Source organism: Temnothorax americanus, unplaced genomic scaffold (genome assembly GCF_048541705.1).
Source record: "Temnothorax americanus isolate GAGA-0224 unplaced genomic scaffold, ASM4854170v1 Scaffold29, whole genome shotgun sequence".
Classification (NCBI taxonomy): domain Eukaryota; kingdom Metazoa; phylum Arthropoda; class Insecta; order Hymenoptera; family Formicidae; genus Temnothorax; species Temnothorax americanus.
In genome coordinates this window covers 2,254,611-2,275,579 of record NW_027509432.1, presented here as the reverse complement: position 1 = coordinate 2,275,579, position 20,969 = coordinate 2,254,611, and the positions used below count along the sequence as shown (strand labels likewise).

The 20,969-nt window shown below is 33.3% G+C and overlaps 4 protein-coding genes across 14 annotated transcripts; all 4 read right to left on the bottom strand.

Annotated features, from left to right (window-relative positions):
• Positions 1 to 34: 34 nt before the first annotated feature.
• Positions 35 to 4,148, bottom strand: LOC143899906 (retinol-binding protein pinta-like). Of its 9 annotated transcripts, none has more exons than XR_013257630.1 (8): positions 3,861 to 4,004; positions 3,062 to 3,301; positions 2,165 to 2,324; positions 1,812 to 1,914; positions 1,345 to 1,714; positions 949 to 1,101; positions 581 to 725; positions 35 to 487 (listed from the first exon to the last, which is right to left on the bottom strand). XR_013257630.1 is itself a non-coding variant. In XM_077410692.1 (7 exons), exons 2-7 carry the CDS (start codon positions 3,231 to 3,233, stop codon positions 646 to 648), a joined length of 1,038 nt encoding a protein of 345 aa, XP_077266818.1. In that variant the 5' UTR covers positions 3,234 to 3,301; positions 4,008 to 4,148; the 3' UTR covers positions 35 to 645. The 9 variants fall into 9 exon arrangements, 7 of the variants coding, with proteins under 7 accessions (XP_077266818.1, XP_077266823.1, XP_077266817.1 ...); XR_013257631.1 differs by having other exon boundaries at positions 35 to 460; XM_077410692.1 differs by lacking the exon at positions 3,861 to 4,004 and adding an exon at positions 4,008 to 4,148 and having other exon boundaries at positions 35 to 725.
• A 484-nt stretch (positions 4,149 to 4,632) lies between these two features.
• On the bottom strand, positions 4,633 to 9,057 carry LOC143899905 (retinol-binding protein pinta-like). 3 transcript variants are annotated; one of them, XM_077410689.1, is made up of 7 exons: positions 8,732 to 9,057; positions 7,437 to 7,649; positions 6,278 to 6,437; positions 5,900 to 6,005; positions 5,421 to 5,787; positions 5,073 to 5,173; positions 4,633 to 4,902 (listed from the first exon to the last, which is right to left on the bottom strand). In XM_077410689.1, exons 1-6 carry the CDS (start codon positions 8,907 to 8,909, stop codon positions 5,100 to 5,102), a joined length of 1,098 nt encoding a protein of 365 aa, XP_077266815.1. In that variant the 5' UTR covers positions 8,910 to 9,057; the 3' UTR covers positions 4,633 to 4,902; positions 5,073 to 5,099. The 3 variants fall into 3 exon arrangements, with proteins under 3 accessions (XP_077266815.1, XP_077266813.1, XP_077266816.1); XM_077410687.1 differs by having other exon boundaries at positions 4,633 to 5,173; positions 8,732 to 9,056; XM_077410690.1 differs by lacking the exon at positions 8,732 to 9,057 and adding an exon at positions 7,750 to 7,857 and having other exon boundaries at positions 4,633 to 5,173.
• A 1,743-nt stretch (positions 9,058 to 10,800) lies between these two features.
• LOC143899909 (retinol-binding protein pinta-like) lies at positions 10,801 to 14,033 on the bottom strand. Its single transcript, XM_077410705.1, has 6 exons — positions 13,697 to 14,033; positions 12,394 to 12,553; positions 12,042 to 12,144; positions 11,575 to 11,944; positions 11,177 to 11,332; positions 10,801 to 11,079 (listed from the first exon to the last, which is right to left on the bottom strand). The coding sequence occupies exons 1-5, from the start codon at positions 13,839 to 13,841 to the stop codon at positions 11,223 to 11,225; spliced, it is 888 nt and encodes a 295-aa protein (XP_077266831.1). The 5' UTR covers positions 13,842 to 14,033; the 3' UTR covers positions 10,801 to 11,079; positions 11,177 to 11,222.
• Positions 14,034 to 14,644: 611 nt separating this feature from the next.
• Positions 14,645 to 20,065, bottom strand: LOC143899904 (retinol-binding protein pinta-like). The gene is made up of 6 exons (XM_077410686.1): positions 19,830 to 20,065; positions 18,207 to 18,431; positions 16,320 to 16,479; positions 15,925 to 16,030; positions 15,451 to 15,817; positions 14,645 to 15,166 (listed from the first exon to the last, which is right to left on the bottom strand). Exons 1-6 carry the CDS (start codon positions 20,005 to 20,007, stop codon positions 15,093 to 15,095), a joined length of 1,110 nt encoding a protein of 369 aa, XP_077266812.1. The 5' UTR covers positions 20,008 to 20,065; the 3' UTR covers positions 14,645 to 15,092.
• Positions 20,066 to 20,969: the final 904 nt, after the last annotated feature.

Sequence of the window (20,969 nt, the reverse complement as noted above, 5' to 3'; positions counted from 1 at the left end):
ATTTTCTTCGGCAAAAGGCAAAATAAAGAAAAGGTCAAAGTAAACTACTTTATTATTCGTTTAAAGAAAAACTAAACAATTTATTTTATATTAAAATAAAATACTTCCTTAAAAATTATAATTACATTTGTTACTTATGAAGTATGGATATATATCCAATGTTTACTAAGGAAAATAAGTTCTAAGTTGCAAAGCGAGTAGAACGAAATTATCTTCTTATTCTCCTAATTTAAGAATGCAAAGAATTTGAACTAAAAGCTTAATTTTATACATCTGCATACATTATACTCTCAGAGTATGCTCTGCACAATGAAAAAAAGAGAGAAAAAATTAATTTTCCCTACAACACACCCGTAAAGAACACAACGAAGCCCGGCATACATTTGGTAAAAGAAAATCAAGCTCGCTAAAAGCAAACGTTCTCTAGCGTTGCTAAGCCTTTAAAGATCCCCGTAATCGCCTTTAAAAAAAGACCACCTATAAAAATCTTAAAAATTTCATATTACCGATAAGTCTATTTACGCAGAAAAAAAGGAAGATAATTATTTATATCTCAAAACACAAAATAGATAAAACTTACGAGCTATATAACGATCATAAGTACATCTATACATGTGTTAAAAAAGCAAGTACTTTTTGTTGATTCTAGAGTTTCGTAATGATTTCCTCATTCTCCTCATTCGCAAGACAGACGTGATCGTCTTCGACCAGCTTCTTCCAGCGTTCTATAAAAAAGTAAGTATTTACATTACATATATTGAAAGATACACATATTACAATTAAATAAACAATTAACAAACTTTTAGTTAATGTATGACTTGTTGGAATTATTGCAATCTTAGAAGCAATGTGAGAAATTAACTTTCTCTTTGACACATATTTGTTTAATAAGTTACATTTTTTCATTAAACGCGTTACAATTATTGCATTCTAATTTACCGCAATTACCTGTTAATACTTGAATTGTACCATCAGTATCGTCATATTCGATGTTAGCTGGATTATCCTTCAAACGGTTCTGCATGTAGTGTTTTGAAACGATTTTGTCGTCCTCATTCAACAGCGAGTCGCGATTCTCCTCGATCAGTTTCTTCCAGTATTCTGCAAAAATAAGTATTTATTTTACATATATTGAATTATATATAATGTTGACGTCAATTTAGACACATATGAACAATTGACTATATGAACTATTGGCAAACTTTTAGTTAACGTACGACTGCTCGGAATACTGCAATCTTAGATGAGAGAAGTTCATTTTCTCTTCAACACATATTAGTTTAATAAGAAACGTCTTTTCACTAAACGCGTTGTATTTATTACATTCTAATTTATCGCAATTACCTGTTAATTCTTTGATTGTACCATCAGTGCCGCCATATTCGACGGGCAAGATGTTGGCTGGAATATCCTTCAAACAGTTATGCACCGTACTGTCTGAGTGGACATTGAATCTGTTCTTCAACTTCTCAGTCATGAAAGATTTCAAAATCGTCGCAGTAATATCGTAGATTAACGGGGCGTTAAACATGTTCATTAATTTGACGCTTATGGGATAGTTCTGCCATAAACGAACCGAATTCTTTAAAATGTAGGGTCGGTATTGAGCAATGTGACGTACAGTTGTATCGGCCAAATCTACGAACATTGTGTAGCCATATATGGATGCCGCGGGATAATATTTCACCGCCGTTTCCAGTGCCATCAAAAAGATCTAAAAAAATTGTTCGTCGAGAAACAATATACGAATTGAAAATATGTCACGGTGACGACATTCGATATAAATCGTTCGAGTATAGTTTTATATTGACCTTAGCCAGGTTTGATAGTTCATGTCTTCTCGGGTCATATATGATGCGCATAAGAATAACTAATCTTCCTTGATCATCCGGATTCCGCAGAGGCAAACAAAAACTAAACGTAAATAAAGCATTTCAGATTTATTGAAAATTTATGAAATTTTATTCTACTATAATCGGATAATCCGCAATGCGTTGTGTGTAAGATAATAATAGTGGAGTAGAAAAGAGAATTTTTTTTTAATTATATAAAATAAAACGCATTATTGTATGTCGATCTAGGTTACGTAAAAGATTCACTGCAAAATCTCACGAAACCACAAACTCCAATAAACTCTTACATACTCCGAAATAGTGATCGTTACCCCATATCAAGCAGCTCTTGCAGTTCTGGAAGAAATGGATCTTTATTCATGTACCATTCTGGTAAGTCGGATCGTTGTTGGTAATGGTTTTGAATCCTGATTTTGGTTTTCTCAAGATTAAATTTGCAAACTCTCAAAAATCGCAGGATAAGGAAGTCATCTGTGTACAGATTAAAGATTCCTTTTAAATGAAAAGTTACTTAAAACGGTACTAAATCTATTATCATTAATATTAGAGTTACATACATAGAGCAGTAATTTTAGGAATAAATTGTATTATCTTTTTAACAGAAAACATTAAAGATCTGTTTTATTATGCTACATTCTAAGAAACAAAGAAAAATTATTGTTTAATCATTTAATAACTTCTGCCTCTAATGAAATTAAATTTAGTTATTATTTTTTTATATTCCAATTTATTTAAAATCAATTTAGTCGTATTCAAATTTAGTCATATTTTTGAATTTATATCGTTATATATTTTTTCATGTGTACTTAATTCTGTTTAAACAGCTGTACAAATGTAGCAAGTTTCACATTTCTTATATAATCAAGTATTAATCAAGTATATAATCAAAGTATTAATTAACTTTACATATATGTACAGCAGTCAAGGTGCCATACATAAGAAGTAGTCAAAAATTCAAAAATTAATGATTTGCAATTTAATAAAAGATTGACGCAATATCGACTAAAAAATTCAAGAGTTGTAAGCACAGTTAAAAATAATATCAGATAAGTTATGGAAATTGATCATGTAATTGCTTTGCATGCATAATGCGCATCGTAGTAATGACGTCGATCTCGCTTTATCGCTGCGGAATTAATAAGCTATAATTGAATTTCAACTAGCGATATTTCAACGCGTGCGTTACATATGAGACTGCTGTTTTTTACCGAATTGTCCGCGCAAGTCATCGTTCTCCTGGATCCAGCGTCTGATCTCCGCGATGGAGTTCTCTCTATTCTTGTCGGTCTCGTTCAACTGTGTTGCTGCATATAACTTGTCGTCGTTGGACAGCTTTTTCCAAGCGTGATGAATGACGCTATCGCTGCAACTGCTCGCCATCACGACGATATAGTGAACGCTGGTGAACGTCTCGCGGAGTTCCGTCACCGCGAAGAGACACTGCTATACTACGTTTACGCGAGCGTTACTTCTGTATTAACTTACGATAATTTACCCGTTTACGCGGAGTAAATTATCGTAAGTTACTACAAAATCCCGTTTACGCGAAGGAATTATCGTAAGTTACTACAGAAGTAACGCTCTCGTAAACGTAGTAAATGGCACACTTACTACGTTTACGCGCAAGCGTTACTTCTGTAGTAACTTACGATAATTCCTTCGCGTAAACGGGATTTTGTAGTAACTTACGATAATTTACTCCGCGTAAACGAGTGATATACCGTAAGTTACTACAGAAGTAACGCTCGCGTAAACGTAGTGACTTGTAAAGAACGACGCGCGATCAACAGGCAATATATATAAACAGCGATTATATTAACGCGATTATATTAACAGTGCACAAGAACATGCTCTTTGAAATCTACGTGATTTTTAATAAAGTCAGCTTCAGTGATAATATTACGTGCACCTATTATAGCTCTGACACGCGCACGACCAACTTCTTCTTCTTCTTTTATATCAATATAACCTGTCAGCAATACTGCTCTATATATAGGCAAGGCGTACCACTTGTCGTAAAATAGCCGTAAGGCGTGTCTTAAAAACCACTTGTCGTCAATAGCCGTAATGGCGTCGTAATAAAAATGCGATATAATAAAAACACAATGCAGACAGTAAACAGTCGCAATAGTTTAAAAAAAAAATTTTCCTTACGGACAAAACACGTCCGAACTGATCCGTGCCCGTTGCGGCTCTACGCGCACGACCAACGATAAACACAGAAGTAGCAGATAGTACGATGAACAACGTGTGCGCTTTGGTGGACTCTTGATAATTTCAGTGATGACTCAGTAGCTAGAAATCGCGCCATCTACGAAGTAGAGACATTGTTCGATAAACGTGATGGATACTTGGCACTTGTCAATGAGACACACGAAGACACATTAATTTTTAAATTCCTTACATCATAGTATACTTTTAATCTATTAAATGGAATGCGTATGAGCTGAAATTATATTAAAAGGTTCTAGTTACATAATTGCTTTCAAGCTGCACGTATCAAATCAGTAAATTAAGATAACTGATGTATATAGTTAAAAAACAATAAAATGATTTAAATAAAATAATATTTAAGTTACAAGCGAGTGTAAAACAAGTTCCTCTTCTTATTCACACATAACTTAAGAATATAGTATAGAAAATTTGTATATAAATCTTACATCCACTCTTCTGTATTACGCTTCCGGCAAGAATCTTTTGCGTAGCGAAAGAAAAGAAAAATGATTTAATTTCTGCGGTGAAGGGAAAAATCACGTACAGCCTGATAAACCACCTTTATTTGGGAAAATAAAACCAAATGTGTTACAAGATTATACCGTACATATTCTACTATTATTAAACCTTTGTAAAAGTCGCCGGTAAATATTTCCTGATAAAGAAATCGCACGCGATACTTTAATGCTTGTCGCATAAAAAAAATAAACTCGTTTCTGCAACGAGTAACATTTTATCTTTATTAATAACTGATGCCGTCGTTTCAGTGACGTTACTATCGTGACGATAGTAAACGCGGGACATGTGATTGCAAATTAAGAAAGCGCATTTTGACCTGCAATTTAACGAGCAACTAATGATAAAGAAAATTGACATGGCATGCGCTTTAAAATTCATATAATTTCTAGTATCATATTAGCAATAAATCAGCATCAACAATCACGATGTATAATTAGTTCGGTAACAAATGCATTGAAGTGTGCACAAAGAACAAATATTTTCTACCGATGTTGAAGCTACTGCTCCGAAATGTTATTCGATTCTATCATTCTCATCATTATGCGTAAGCCAGCCGCTATTTTCTTCAATTAATTTCTTCCAATATTCTGCAAAAGAAAATGTTTATATTACACATATTCAATTAAATGTTTATGCAAATCTGGCTAGACAAGGGCTTCATATATATTTTAGAATCTGAAAAACTCTTAGCATTCAGTGATTATCGCCTTCACGATTGCTCGTCCTAACTGAGAGAAGTTAATCCCTTTTTCTCGGCAATAGTTTCTTAATATCATCCTTTATCGTGCACTAAGCGCGTCAAATTTATTCCGCGTTTTAATTTATCAAAATTACCTGTTAATTCCTGGATTGTACCATCATTGCCGCCATATTCGACAGGCAAAATCTCAGCGGGAATATCTTTGAAACGGTCGGGCGTATGTGAATAGACATTAAATCTATTCTTTATCTTCTCAGTCATGAATGATTTGAGAATCCCCACAATAACATCGAAAAATGCCGGGGCGTTAAATAAGTTAATCGTTTGGTATCTCATAGGATAGCAGCTTTGCCACGTGTGGATCAAATTCATTAATATATAGGGTCGCAATTGAAGAATATGGCGCACAGTTGGATTGACCACGTCTATAAACGATGCGCAACCGTACACAGATGCTGCGGGATAATATTTCATTGCTACTTCCGTCACCATCATACCAATCTAAAAAAAAATCGTCCGTCGGAAAATAATGAATAACAATGAAAAATACTTCAGTGTGATATGACAACGTTGGCCATAAATCATTCGAGCACCATATTACTTTAATTTTTACCTTAGCTATATCTGATATTTTGTGTTTTATCGGATCATGCCGAGTACCGCGTAGAATAATAACTAATCTTCCTTGACTATCTGGCTTTCGCAAAGGCAAGACTATTCTAAACGTAAATAAATAATTTCAGTGTATCTTTCGAAAAAATCAAAATGCTTTTTAATTTAAATAATGCATTTAGTATTTTAATAATTTAGAATATAATAGTAACAAAAAAAATTACCAATAATTCATCTTTAATTTTATGCAAGATGTTATTTTTAAAATTAAAGCTGCAATATTAGTGAAAGGTTCTGTTATGTATCCGAAATAGATAAAGCAGATTAAGTTATAATGAAAAACAAAATTAGATTAATTATCCAAAATACTATTTGTTACCCCAAATTAAGCAGTTCCTGCAGTTCTGGTCGAAATGGATCTTTATTCATGTACCATTCTGGTAAGTCGGATTGTTGCTTATAATAGTTTCGTATCCTAATCTTAGTTTTCTCAAGATTGAACTTGCATACTCTCGAAAATCGCAGGATAAGAAAGTCATCTGTGTACACATTAAAGAGTCCCTTTAACTAAAAGGCTATAATTGAAGCAGTACTAAATCAGGAATTATAAATTATCTTTACTATTATATAAAGGGGAAAAGTTTGTTTGTTTTATTGTTCAGGGTCATCTTAGAAACTATTGAAACAATTTCAAAAATTACACTGATGGATAGCTTATATCTTCCTGTGCGACATAAGCTATGTGCCATTGTGCTACAAACTAATTTTAAAAAATTTAAAAAGCTCACAAAGAAAGCTAAAAAAAATTACAATAAAAAATGGGGATTTAAATTGTAATAACACACTCTCAGAAAAAAATTTTTGATACAACACTATTAGGATCGAAATAGAGCAAATCATATTTAGTATTGAAAGAAGAATATTTTTAATCTTAAAAATAAAGGAATTCTTAAATCTAGATTAATTCTGAGAAAATTAGAGGGATAGTATAAAGATTATTTTATTTTAGATTTAAAAATTCCTCTATTTAAGATTAAAATATGATTGGCCCTATTTCGATCCTAATAGTATTGTATCTAGAATTCTTTTCTGAGAGTGCACAAATAAAGTTGTTTAAAAAAAAGATGCACGGGCAAAGCCCCGGGTAACCAGCTAGTATTTTATAAATGCGTGTTGGGGTAAAGGGATTTTTGTTTAATAGAAGATTTAAATAAAGTTTTGAGAAACATTTTGATACTATGTTATGTTAGGTCTTTTATCGAGTTACTATATTTTTCATTATTTATTATTATTTGCCGAAACACTTTCATATCATTTTCGATTTTCTCTTTTTTATAAGTCAGACACAATTTGTTACGTTATTTTTCGTTTTCTTTTTTTGTTACACGATCAAGAATGAATTCAACAATGTACGTGTCTGACGTGAAAGTCCGGCGTAATGTCATGTCAACGTCAATTGAAGATGAATGCGTTATACTGCCGAAGTAGCAAGCCGTAATTGAATATCAACACGCCCGTAGAACCGCTGTTATATTTACCGATTCGTATGCGCAGTTCGTCTTCGATCCAGCGTCTGACTTCTGCGACAACGTTCTCTCTCGCCTCGTCGGTCTCGTTCAAATATGCCGCTGCATATCTTTTATCCTCTCCAGTCAGCTCTTGTGGAGCACTGTCGCTGCAAGTGCTCGCCATCGCGACGTTAGTGAACGTTGGTGATCGCGAAGCCTCGCCCACCGGGAAGATACTCGTGTCTGCAAATATAGCGTAGATGCACTGTCACGCGTAAGATAAGACAAATGGCAAATGCAACATTGTTTAATGTAATGTGTAATTATGTATCACGACATTCACGACAAATAACACGGATCAACTCTGCGCTGTATGCAGAGAGCTTGGAAATTATTGAATCAACTGCGACAATCAGAAATTGCGCCATCTGCAGCCGACTATGATTCGGTTTGATGACCTTAATAGACACTTGATAGATAATCTCTACTTATTCCCGAGCGGCGCGAAAAAACTTTAATTTCTAAATTCATTACAATGTAACAGGCATTAGATCTTCTAAAAATAGAATGCATATAAAACAAACTTATATTAAAAACCTATAGTTATACTATTACTTATAAAAATTAAGCATATAAAATTAATAAGTTAAAATATAAGTCTAATTTCTAGTTAAAGAGTGAAAATGGTGTAAACAAAAATGATTTCTAAGTTACAAAGCGAGTAAAATGAATTTCTTTTTTTATTCTTTTAATTTAGAAAAGCATTTTAATTAAACGCTTAATTTCATACATCCGCTCTTGTACATTATGCTCTCAAGTATCTCTTTCCGCAATGGAAGAAAAAGAAAAATAATTTAGTTTACCCCAAAACATAAAACTGAATCTAATTAAGTACATTTTGCTTGCGCAAATATTCCGCACATTCGAAAACTTGCGCACCAAAATTATTATATTATGCACATTTTTCTTCTAAATGTAGATATTCTTTCTTGCTCCTTTGACTAATTGAAGATATAAACGATCGCTATATAAGTGAAAAACATCTTGATTAAAAAATAGCAAAATACAATAATTGCGAAAACGAACTTTATTATAAAAAATTTCTATTCAGTAACTATTTACTATTATTTATTGACACGTTTACTCTCACTTCTCTTTTCGCTAACAAAAACGCCACTTGTTACATCATTTTTCAAATTTTTTTAAGTGAATATATATTAAATGGCACGTCACATTTCCGCGGATTGAAGGTGACTTCTTCGGAATTAATGAACTATAATTGAGTTCCAACGCGATATTTCACGTGGGATCGTTGTCCGTTTTACCGTTTTGTGCATGTAAGTCTTCCTTCTCCTTGATCCAGCGTTTAATTTCCGCGAGGGCGTTCGCTCTAGTCTCATCAGTCTCGTTCAAATATGTCGCTGCATATAACTTGTCCGCGCTGGCCAGCTTTTGCCGAGCGTAACACTCTACACTGTCGTCGTGGTCACTTGCATTTGCCATCGTAATACCACGAGATGCTGTGTTCGCTCTAAAAGATAATTTACGTCTGCGTGCCGCAGAGATACTCTGCCCCGCGCACGATCAACAATAAACATGATCAGCAAATTACACGGTGAACATCGCGTGCTGTTTCAGGATTTAGATGTTATGAAATGAATCATTTTAGTTATGAATCAACGCAATCGCGCCATCTACAAAGTAGAGACGCGGTGATGATTGATTCTAATGGATACTTGATACTTATCCTCGAGAGAATAAGTCGCGAAGAAATGTATTATAAAATTCTACATTTTTTACATTACGCTTTTAATCTGTTAAGTAAAATGCATATGTGCTGAAATTATATTAAAAGATTACAGTTATATCATTGCTTTCTAGAGAGAGAGAGAGAGAGAGAGAGAGAGAGAGAGAGAGAGAGAGAGAGAGAGAGAGAGAGAGAGAGAGAGAGAGAGAGAGAGAGAGAGAGAGAGAGAGAGAGAGAGAGAGAGAGAGAGAGAGAGAGAGAGAGAGAGAGTTGCACATATAAAATAAATAAATTAAGAAACCTGATGTTTATAGTTAAAACAATAAGGCAATTTTAAAAAATAATTTGTAAGTTGCAAGCGAGTGGAACGAGCTTCTCTTCTTATTCACATAATTTAAGAATATAGAAAATTTTTATGAATTAAACTTTTGAACACATCCGCTCTTCTGCATCACGCTAAGAGCAAGGATCGCTTGCGTAACGAAAGAGAAGGAGAACGATTTATTTTCGTCGGTAAAAGGCAAAATAAAGTATGATCCACTGTATGATCTACTGTTAAATTTATAGGGTCAAATTAAATTCAATTTTGAGTAATTTTTAACCATTTCATAGGTCGCCACTGCTCCTACTCAGTATGTAGTTAATTTAACTAAAACAATGTTAATTTGACTAAACCAATGAAGTTAAAATAATTTTATTTTATTTTAAAATAATAAATTTGGCGCACATGGTAGTTTATAAAAATAACAAAATGTTATCTAACTCAAGGTATTGGTTTAAATTTCTTCCTTTAACATTTAACAAGGTAAAATACTTTACTATTCGGTTAAAATAAAACTAAACGATTTATTTTATACAAAATTAAATACTTCCTGGCATTATTGAGCTTTTGGCAAAATCGCTGATAGATCTTTTATGATAAAAGAAAATTCGTACGCGATACTTTAATGCGTGTTGCATAAAGAGATAAACCTGTTTCTGCATCGAGTAGTGTCTTAGCTTCAAAGTACCGTCATACAGTGACTTTGCTATCGTGACGATAGTCACTCTGGTGAATTCGGAGGTCCCCCGGTCTCCAGGGAGAGACTAGAAAGTATATCGGATTTTTATTAATTAAAATTCCCTAATAGGATGATCTTACTCGGCGCTTACTGGGAATCTGGAATCTCTACTTCCAAGGAGAGACTCATGACTGCAAATCACGTAGATACACTATCACGCGTGAGATAAGATAAATGCAATCATGTTTAGTGTTATGTAACATGACAAATAACGCGATACAACATATGCAATGTACATCTTTGAAATGATCGAACTTGGTACTCAGAAATAGCGCCGAGCACGCAGTCTTACTATATATGATAACTATGATTCGATTAAACATTAAACGACCTTGATGGATATTTCGTACTCATTCTTGAGCGACGCGAAGACACTTTAATTTCTAAATATATCTCAATGTAACATGCATTTGATCGTTTATATAATACATAAACAGAATGTGCGTATAAAATAAACTTATATTTAGAAATTATAATTACATTGTTACTTATAAAGTATATATATGTATATATATATATATATAATGTTTACAGTTAAAAAAATAAATGTAAAACAATGTAAGGAAAATGAGTTCTAAGTTGCAAAGCGAGTAGAGCGAATTTATCTTCTTATTCTTCTAATTTAAGAATGCAAAGAAATTGAACTAAAAGCTTAATTTTATACATTTGCATACATTATACTCTGCACAATGAAAGAAAGACTGAAAAAATTTATTTTCCCTACAACACACCCGTAAAGGACACAACAAAGCGCGGCATATATTTGGTAAAAGAAAATCAAGCTCGCTATAAAAGCAAACGTCCTCTAGCGTTGCTGAGCCTTTAAAGATCCCCGTAACCGCCTTTAAAGTCCACTTGTAAAACTCTTAAAAATTTCATATTACCGATAAGTCTATTTGCGCAGAAAAAGAAAAAGGAAGATAATTATTTATATCTCAAAACACAAAACGGACAAAACTTACGAGCTATATAACGATAATAAGTACATCTATACATGTGTTAAAAAAGCTAGTACTTTTTGTTGATTCTAGAGTTTGATTTCGTCATTTTCCTCATTCGCAAGTCGTTCTCGTTCAAAAGCGAGTCGCGATTCTCTTCGATCAGTTTCTTCCAGTATTCTGCAAAAATAAGTATTTACTTTACATATATTGAATTATATAATGTTGACGTCAATTTATACACATATGAACAATTGACTATATGAACTATTGACAAACTTTTAGTTAACGTACGACTGCTCGGAATTACTGCAATCTTATATGAGAGAAGTTCATTTTCTCTTCAACACATATTAGTTCAATAAGAAACGTTCTTTCACTAAACGCGTTGTATTTATTACATTCTAATTTATCGCAATTACCTGTTAATTCTTGGATTGTACCATCAGTGCCGCCATATTCGACGGGCAAGATGTTGGCTGGAATATCCTTCAAACAGTTATGCTTCGTACTGTCTGAGTAAACATTGAATCTGTTCTTTAACTTCTCAGTCATGAAAGATTTTAAAATCGCCGCAGTAATATCGTAGATTAACGGGGCGTTAAACATGTTCATTAATTTGACGCTCATGGGATAGTACTGCCATAAACGAACCGAATTCTTTAAAATGTAGGGTCGGTATTGAGCAATGTGACGTACAGTTGTATCGGCAAAATCTACGAACAATGTGTAGCCATATATGGATGCCGCGGGATAATATTTCAACGCCGTTTCCAGTGCCATCAAATAGATCTAAAAAGATTGTTCGTCGAGAAACAATATACGAATTGAAAATATGTCACGGTGACGACATCCGATATAAATCGTTCGAGTATAGTTTTATATTGACCTTAGCCAGGTTTGATATTTTATGTCTCCTCGGGTCATAAATGATGCGCACAAACATAACTAATCTTCCTTGATCATCCGGATTCCGCAGAGGCAAACAAAAACTAAACGTAAATAAAGCATTTCAGATTTATCGAAAATTTATGAAATTTTATTCTACTATAATCGGATAATCCGCAATGCGTTGTGTGTAAGATAATAATAGTGGAGCAGAAGAGAGAATTTTTTTTAATTATATAAAATAAAACGTTTTATCGTGTGTCGATCTAGGTTACGTAAAAGGTTCACTGCAAAATCTCACGAAACCACGAACTCCAATAAACTCTTACATACTCCGATATAGTGATCGTTACCCCATATCAAGCAGCTCTTGCAGTTCTGGAAGAAATGGATCCTTATTTATGTACCATTCTGGTACGTCGGATCGTTGTTTGGAATGATTTCGAATCCTGATCTTGGTTTTCTCAAGATTAAATTTGCAAACCCTCAAAAATCGCAGGATTTCGAAGTCATCTGTGTACAGATTAAAGATTCCTTTCAACTAAAATGTTACAGTCAAACCAATGCTGATAATATCATTAGATATTATAAATTGGGTATGATAAACGCGTGCAAAATAGATTCGAGTAGCATGTTTTTAGAAACAAATTTATAATATTCCTTTATTAGAAAATATTAACAAATCTATTTTATTATGTTATTGTCCATAAAGGAAAATTATTTGATACTTTTTGCCCTTTTAGTTGGAATAAAATTTTAGTTATATTCATAAGCAGACACACACGCATACGCGCGTGCACGCATCATTAAATGCTTATAAAAAAATAACTTGTGCTTTGAATTTAAGATATCGCTTTTGATCAGTATTTATATGCATCTTAACACTTTGCCGATCGTTTAGTACCTATAGGTAGACCTACCCGTTTCACGATTTAACAATAAACCACTAAATGGATAGATCTATCTGCTTTGCACCACGTCATTCTATCGTGTTTCGCAATTAGAAAGCAGTACTTATAGAAATTATAACAAAAAGAGGAAGAAATCTTCCAGCTAGGATGATACAGATCGCAAAAAGTGCAGTATTCAGCGCTTAACTTGCTGTTTGGCAAAAAATCAATTATATACATAATACTGTCGTAAACACTTGAAGAGAATTGAATCATAAAATTGAATCTAATTATATTCTGCTTGAATAAATATTCCACACATTCATAATTTTACGCACATTTCTGTTCTAAATGTATAATATATATATGTATAGATATCCTTTTTTGTTTATTTGACTATAATTGAAGATATAAACAAAGATATAAACGATCGCTGATAAAAAAAACTGCTTGATTTAAAAAATAGCTAAACGCAATATTGCGAGAATGGACTTTATGATAAAAAATTTCTATCATTATTTATTATTATTTATTGACACTTTCATATCACTCTTTCTCTCTCTTCTCATTTCGCTAACAAAGTCAAACGCCACATGTTATATTATTTTTTTATTTTCTTTCTATTATGCGATTAAAATGAATAAATGTCGGATGTAATATTACATCGACGCGGATTTTGCTTTATTGCTGCGGAATTAATAAACTATAATTGAATTTCAACTAGCGATATTTCAACGCGTACGTCACATGGACTGCTGTTTTTTACCGAGTTGTCCGCGTAAGTCATCGTTCTCCTCGATCCAGCGTCTGATCTCCGCGATGGAGTTCTCTCTGTTTTTGTCGGTCTCGTTCAACTGTGTCGCTGCATATAACTTGTCGTCGTTGGACAGCTTTTTCCAAGCGTGATTCATGACTCTGTCGCTGCAACTGCTCACCGTCGCAACAATAGTTTTTTTTTTTTTTTTAATATAAATTGTGACTCTCTATGCTGGTGAACGCCTCGTCCACCGCGAAGCGCGAAGAAACACTACGTGTGCAAGTCAAGTTGCAATTTCATTACGCGGTCACGTGACAATTTGCCACTTGCTAATGGAGGGAGAGATAAGCCGAATTTCGAAAAAGTTACGTAATCTCAATTGGGCGCTGGTTTCTATATATAACGTCCATGAAATTGCGCCTTTAATCTGTCGTTATGTAAGCTAATGATAGGCGAAGCCCGGCTCGCAGCGTCACGCTGACAATGAAATGTGATTACATTTCGTCGTTGGCCGATCTCGTTGGCCGTTTAATCCTCGAACCCGCGTCGACCCGTGCAACTTCTCTTCTTTAATTCTCGAAAACAACGATTATTCCCTCATTCGTGGATCGTAACGAAAAAATTCTCTCTGAGAGATCGAAAGGCGACGGGAACAGAGCTCGTGACGCGGAAATGCTCCGCACGCTTGTTTCGTTTTTTTTTCTGTCAGAATATCCACTTGTCAAAATAGTAAATACGAGATATTTCGTAAAACGCCGGTATCCGCGGCGACTTTACCGCGCGGGAAGATCAGTCAAATCAACTTATATAATATAGTATACGCTTTTAATCCTTTAAATGGAATGCACATACTTGCTCTGCTATTTTGTATTATGCTCCCGGCAAGGAATCGTTTACATAACGAAAGAGAAAGAGAAGAGAATTTACTTTCTTCGGTATATAAAAAGTAAAATGACACATGGCTTGGTAAATCACATTTATTCGATAAAAAAAAAAAACGAAATGTGCTACGAAATCAAACATTTTCTGGCATTATTGCCATTTCGAAAAAATCCTTGATCTTCTCTAGTGAAAAAAATGCACACACAATACTTTTTGATACATATCGCATAAAAAGATAAACCTGTTCCTGCAATGAGTAGCGTCTTATCTTTATTAATAGCTGATACCGTCGCACTGATTTAGCTATCGTAACAATAGTAAATGCGGAACATGTATTTCTGAAGGCGTATTTTAATATGCAACTTATGATAAATAAAATTGACAGACCTCTGTGTTATTTTTATGATTTATCGACATTAATAATCACAATGTTAATGTATATTCCGATGCGATAATAAATGCACCTGATTATGCGGTAAGAACAAACATTTCCTGTCGATTTTAAAGCTACTGCTCCGAAATGTTATTCGATTCTGCCATTCTCATCATCATGCTTAAGCCAGCTGCAATTTTCTTCAATACATTTCTTCCAAAATTCTGTAAAAATAAATGTTATATTACATACATGGAATTTAATGATTATGCGAATCTGGACAAGTGCTTCATATATATATATATATATATATATATATATATATATATATATTTTAGATTACGATGAACTCTTGGCATTTAAAGATTATTATTTACGCGCGCGCGATTGCTCGACTTAACTGAGTTATAAAAATATTATCTCTTCTTCTCGGCATTACTTGTTTCATAACATTTATTATCGTCCACTAAACGCGCCACATTTATTTCCTTTAATTTATTATAATTACCTGTTAATTCCTGCATTGTATCACCAGTGCCGCCATATTCGACGGGCAAAATCTCAGCGGGAATATCTTCGAAACAGTCAAGCGTATGTGAATAAATTTGAAATCTGTTGTTTATTTTTTCAGTCATGAAGGATTTGAGAATATTCGCAATAACATCAAAAAATGTCGGGGCGTTGAATATTTTAATCTTCTGGTATCTCATAGGATAGCAGCTTTGCCACGTGTGGACTATATTCATTAATATATAGGGTCGGAATTGAAAAATGTGGCGCATGGTTGGATTGGCCACGTCTATTAACAATGCGCAACCGTACACCGATGCTGCGGGATAATATTTCATTGCCACTTCTATCGCTATCATAGACATCTAAAAAGATCGCCCATGAAGAAATAATGATTGATAATTAGAAATACTTTATCGCGACGACAATTGGCCATAAATTGTTCGAGCATTATATTATTTCAATATTTTACCTTAGTTATGTCCGACATTTGGTGTCTACTCGGATCATGCAGAGTGCCGCGCATTATAATTACCAATCTTCTTTGACTATCTGGCTTCCGCAGGGGCAAACATATTCTAAAAATAAATAAAATATTTCAGAATCTTTCGAGAAAAAAATCAAAATTTATTTTAATTTTAATAATGCATCTAGTATTTCCAATTTTTTTTTATAAATTGTTCTTTTTATAACATAATATAGACAAAGATAAATGGCCAAAAATTTATCTTTAATTTTACACAAGTTGTTATTAAAATTGAAGTTGCCATTTGTGAATTGTTCTGCTATTTGTCCGAAATAGACAAAGCAGATTTAAGAAAAACACAAAATTCTATGAATATATACTCCGAAATAATGTTTCGTTACCCCATATCAATTATTTCCTGCAGTTCCGGTTGAAACGGATCTCTATTCCTGTACCATTCTGGTAAATTGATTCGTTGCTTATAATAGTTTCGTATCCTGATCTTAGTTTTCTCAAGATTAAACTTGCACACTCTCAAAAATCGCAGGATAAGAAAGTCATCTGTGTACACATTAAAGAGTCCCTTTAACTAAAAGGCTATAAGTGAAACAGTGCTAAATCAGGTATTATTAATTATATTTTATAAATGCCACGGGATAAGATGGAGATTTAATTAATAGAAGATTTAAATAAAGTGTTGAAAAACATTTTGGTTTACAAAATGGCAAAATGCAATAGTGCGATAACGAACTTTTTCATGTAGGTTTTTTAACGAGTTATTATTTTTCATCATTTATTATTATTTATCGAAACTTTCAGATTATTTTCGATTTTCTCTTCATTATAAGTCAGACACAATTTGTTACATTATTTTGATGTAGAACTACGTTCTTCCCGAGGGAGTGGGGTAACTTCGGGTGCACGACTGCAACGTTTTCTTGCAACGAAAACATGCAACACTAATATTTCTCGAAAAGTATTAAAAAGGTATATACTTTATTGTAGTGTTTTTAAAAGCTCTCGATGTGAGCTAAATGTTCCTGCAATTTATTTTGATGGTTTTTTATAACCGATTTTCTTGATATGCCAATGTGTTCAGATGTTCTAAATCGTTGAAAAATCAAAATTAAAAAAAATGTTGGTGTGTGTGTATGTATTCCACCCGCTGAGAATAATCTAGAAGAATGCATTAATGGATTAATGGACCGATTTTCTTGAATCCGGTTCCATATTTTTTCTAATTTGGCGATGATAGCGACAATGGGTTTAATTTTTTTTAAAGATTAAGCTTTGTTTTCTTTAAAAAATTTAAGCACAGATTTCAAGAAAATCGGTTCTGACTGCAAACTGTACTCATTCAGTAATTTTATAATTTTTCGGGGAGAGCGACAATTGATTTAATTTTTAAATCCGATTTTCTTTAAATTGATTCCTGAATTTTACGAATTTTTTTATATATTTTCAGGACACATTTTTTTTTTAAGAAAAAATTAAGAATTAGCTTATTATTTCTTCATTTTGACGGGTTGTTACTTGGAATTTTACACATTGTTTTTAATTTATGATTTCCCATTAACTACTACGTACGGTAATGAGTTGATTTACTATGAATAAGTGGGATTGATATAATATAGTATATTAAAATTTTAATGAATCGGAGACCTCATTTAAGTATCTTCTTTCTGTTAGAAATGTCGAAACTTCATAAAATTTATAGAATCATAACCTCGTAAACATGCTTCGAAAACATGCAATTAATAAATGCAAACTTTATTTTCTAGGAAAATATTTTTTGATTTAATATAAGAAACTTGTTTTTTTTTTTTTTGTTTTTTTTTTTTTTTTTTTTTAAATTTTTAAAAAAACGGGCACAGCAACAACTGTGCCGCAAACAACAACGTAGAACTACGTTAACTATCACTATTTTATGTTAAAGTATTCAGCGAAGGAAAGTAGACGTAGAGCTTTCTTTCGTTGAATAATAGTGACAGTTGACGTAGCCCTACGTCTACTTTCTTTCGCTGAATACTTTAACATGAAATAGTGATAGTTGACGTAGTTCTACGTTGTTGTTTGCTGCACAGTCTTTACTGTGCACAGTTTTTTTTTTTTTTTTTTTTTCTTTTTTTTTTTATACGATCAAGAATGAATTCAGAGAGCTAAACATCTGACGTGAATCGGCGTAATGTCATGTCAACGTTAATTAAAGATGAATAAATTGTACTGCCGAACTAACGAGCCGTAATTGAATTTCAACACGCCCGTAGGATCGCTGATGGCATTTTTACCGATTTGTATGCGCAGTTCGTCCTCGATCCAGCGTTTGATCTCCGCGACAGCGTTCTCTCTCGTTTCGTCGGTCTCGTTCAAATTTGCAGCTGCATATCTTTTATCCTCTTCAGTCAGCTCTTGTGGAACATGAGGCACAGCGTCATCGCTGCAAGTGCTCGCCCTCGCGATGTTAGTAAACGTTGATGTTCGCGAAGCCTCGGCCACCGAGGAGGGACCAGTATCTACAAATTACGTAGATGCACTGTTACACGTAAGATAAGACAAAAAGCAAATGCAACAATGTTTAATGTAATGTGTAATTATGTAACACGACATAAAACACGGAACTACTTTGCGCTGTATGCAGAGTACGTGAACTTTAAAATTATTGAGTCGACTGCGACAATCAGAGATTGCGCCATTTGCAGCCGACCATAATTCGGTTTGATGACTTTGATAGACACTTGATAAATACTTATTTCTACTTATTCCCGAACGGCGCGAAAATACTTTAATTTCTAAATAAAAAAAATAAGGCCGTTTTATGATATACAGTGAAATTAGAATAAATGCCATTTTCGGTCCGAGCTTAGAGAGATCTTTAGTAACTTAATATAAATTCCGTGCATATATAACACATATATGCATATATATATATATATATATATATATATATATATATGTATATTCCATCTTATTAAACTGCACGCTGATCATTGTCGGACTTGAAATACAGTTTATTGTTGGAACAATGGCCCCATTCTCCTCGTAATTAAATCGATACGATTTAACTATCTAAATAACTGTAAAAAATTGTAATTTCTAAATCCATTGCAATGTAACACGCATTAGATCTTCTAAAAAATATGGATAGAATTCATGTAAGATAAACTTATATTAAAAAATTATAATTATATTGTTATACTTACAAAAACTAAGGATATAAGATTAATAAGTTAAAATTAGTATATCTAATTTCTAGTTAAAGAGTTAAAATGACGTAAATAAAAATAAGTTCTAGTTGCAAAACGAGTAATACGACTTTCTTTTCTTATTTTTCTAATTTTGGAATACAACGAATTTTAATTAGAAGCTTAATTCCATACATCCGCTCGATCGCACATCCGTGCGCGATGGAAGAAAGAGAGAAATAATTTTATTTTCCTTGAAACATAAAACTGAATCTAATTATATTTTGCTTGCGTACCAAAATACAATATTAGATATATTATGCACATTTCTGTGTTCTAAATGTAGATATTCTTTCTTGCTCCTTTGACTGATTAAAGATATAAACGATCGATATATAAGTAAAAAACATCTTGATTAAAAAATAGCAAAATACAATAATCGCTATAACAAACTTTATTATAAAAAATTTCTATTTACTTCTATTCAGTAACTATTAGGTTGGCCAATAAGTCCGTGCGGTTTTAATATTTTACATGTACTCTCACTTCTCTTTTCGCTAACAAAAACGCCACTTGTTACATCATTTTTAATTTCTTTTTAAGTAAATATATATCAGATGTCACGTCACATTTCCGCGGATTGAAGGTGACTTCTTTTTATCTTCAGAATTAATGAAATATAATTGAATTTCAACGCGATATTTTACGTGGGATCGTTGTCCGTTTTACCGTTACGTGCATAAAAGTCGTTCTTCTCCTTGATCCAGCGTTTAATTTCCGCGAGGGCGTTCGCTCTTGTCTCATCAGTCTCGTTCAAATATGTCGCGGCATATAATTTATCCGCGCTGTCCAGCTTTTGCCGAGCGTAAAACTCTGCACTGTCGTCGTGGTCACTTGCATTTGCCATCGTAATACCAGGAGATGCTTTGTTCGCTCTGGAGGATAATTTACGTCTGAGAGCCGCAGAGATGCTCTGTCCTGTTTTATTTCGCGCACGATCAACAAAAAAGGACAAGGATGCAAAGACACTTGCATAACGCTTGCGTAACAAAAGAAAAGAAAAACGATTTATTTTCTTCGGTAAAAACAGCGAACGTAAAAAGCATCAAAAATCTGTTTCTGCAACGTAGTGTCTTATCTTCATTAGTATGCAGGTGCCATCATACAGTGACTTTGCTATCGTGACGATAGTAAATACTGGTCAACTCGGAGATCCGCCCGGTATCCAGGGAAGGATCAGGATTCTTACCGACTAAAACCCTCTATAATAGTATGACCTTACTCGGCGCATACTGAGAATCTGGCATCTCTACTTCCAGGGAGAGACTCGTGTCTGCAAATCGCGTATAGATATACACTGTCACGCGTGAGATAACGTCTGTGATGTTGGCCCCCATGAGATGAGAGGGCTAACTTCACGACGCCTCCATTTTTGAAAAAATGAATTTTTTATGGTAGATCTCGGAAAGATGTCAATGAGTTCAAGAGTTCCCTAAAAAATTTGCCCCTCGGAACTTTTTCGAAGTGTGGCACTTTAAAAAGCTGTAACTTTTTAAATATTGGTCGCAGCGCTTCGAGTCATAATAGTGATCTTTTTTTTTTAATTTTTCTTGTAAAAAAACTTGGCGCTGCTAGATTTCAAAATTTAAACATTAAAATTTAAACATTAGTACTAAGATTTTTGATTGAATAAGAAAACAATAAACACATAATATTTAGGGAAGAATGCGACAGGAGTAAAAAAACAGCGCCAAGTTTTTTTACAAGAAAAACTTATTTATTTTATATTTTAATTAAATATATTTTTATTTTGTATTGTTACTTCTTTAAATTCTTTGTAATTAAAATGATTTTTTATAATGTTAAATA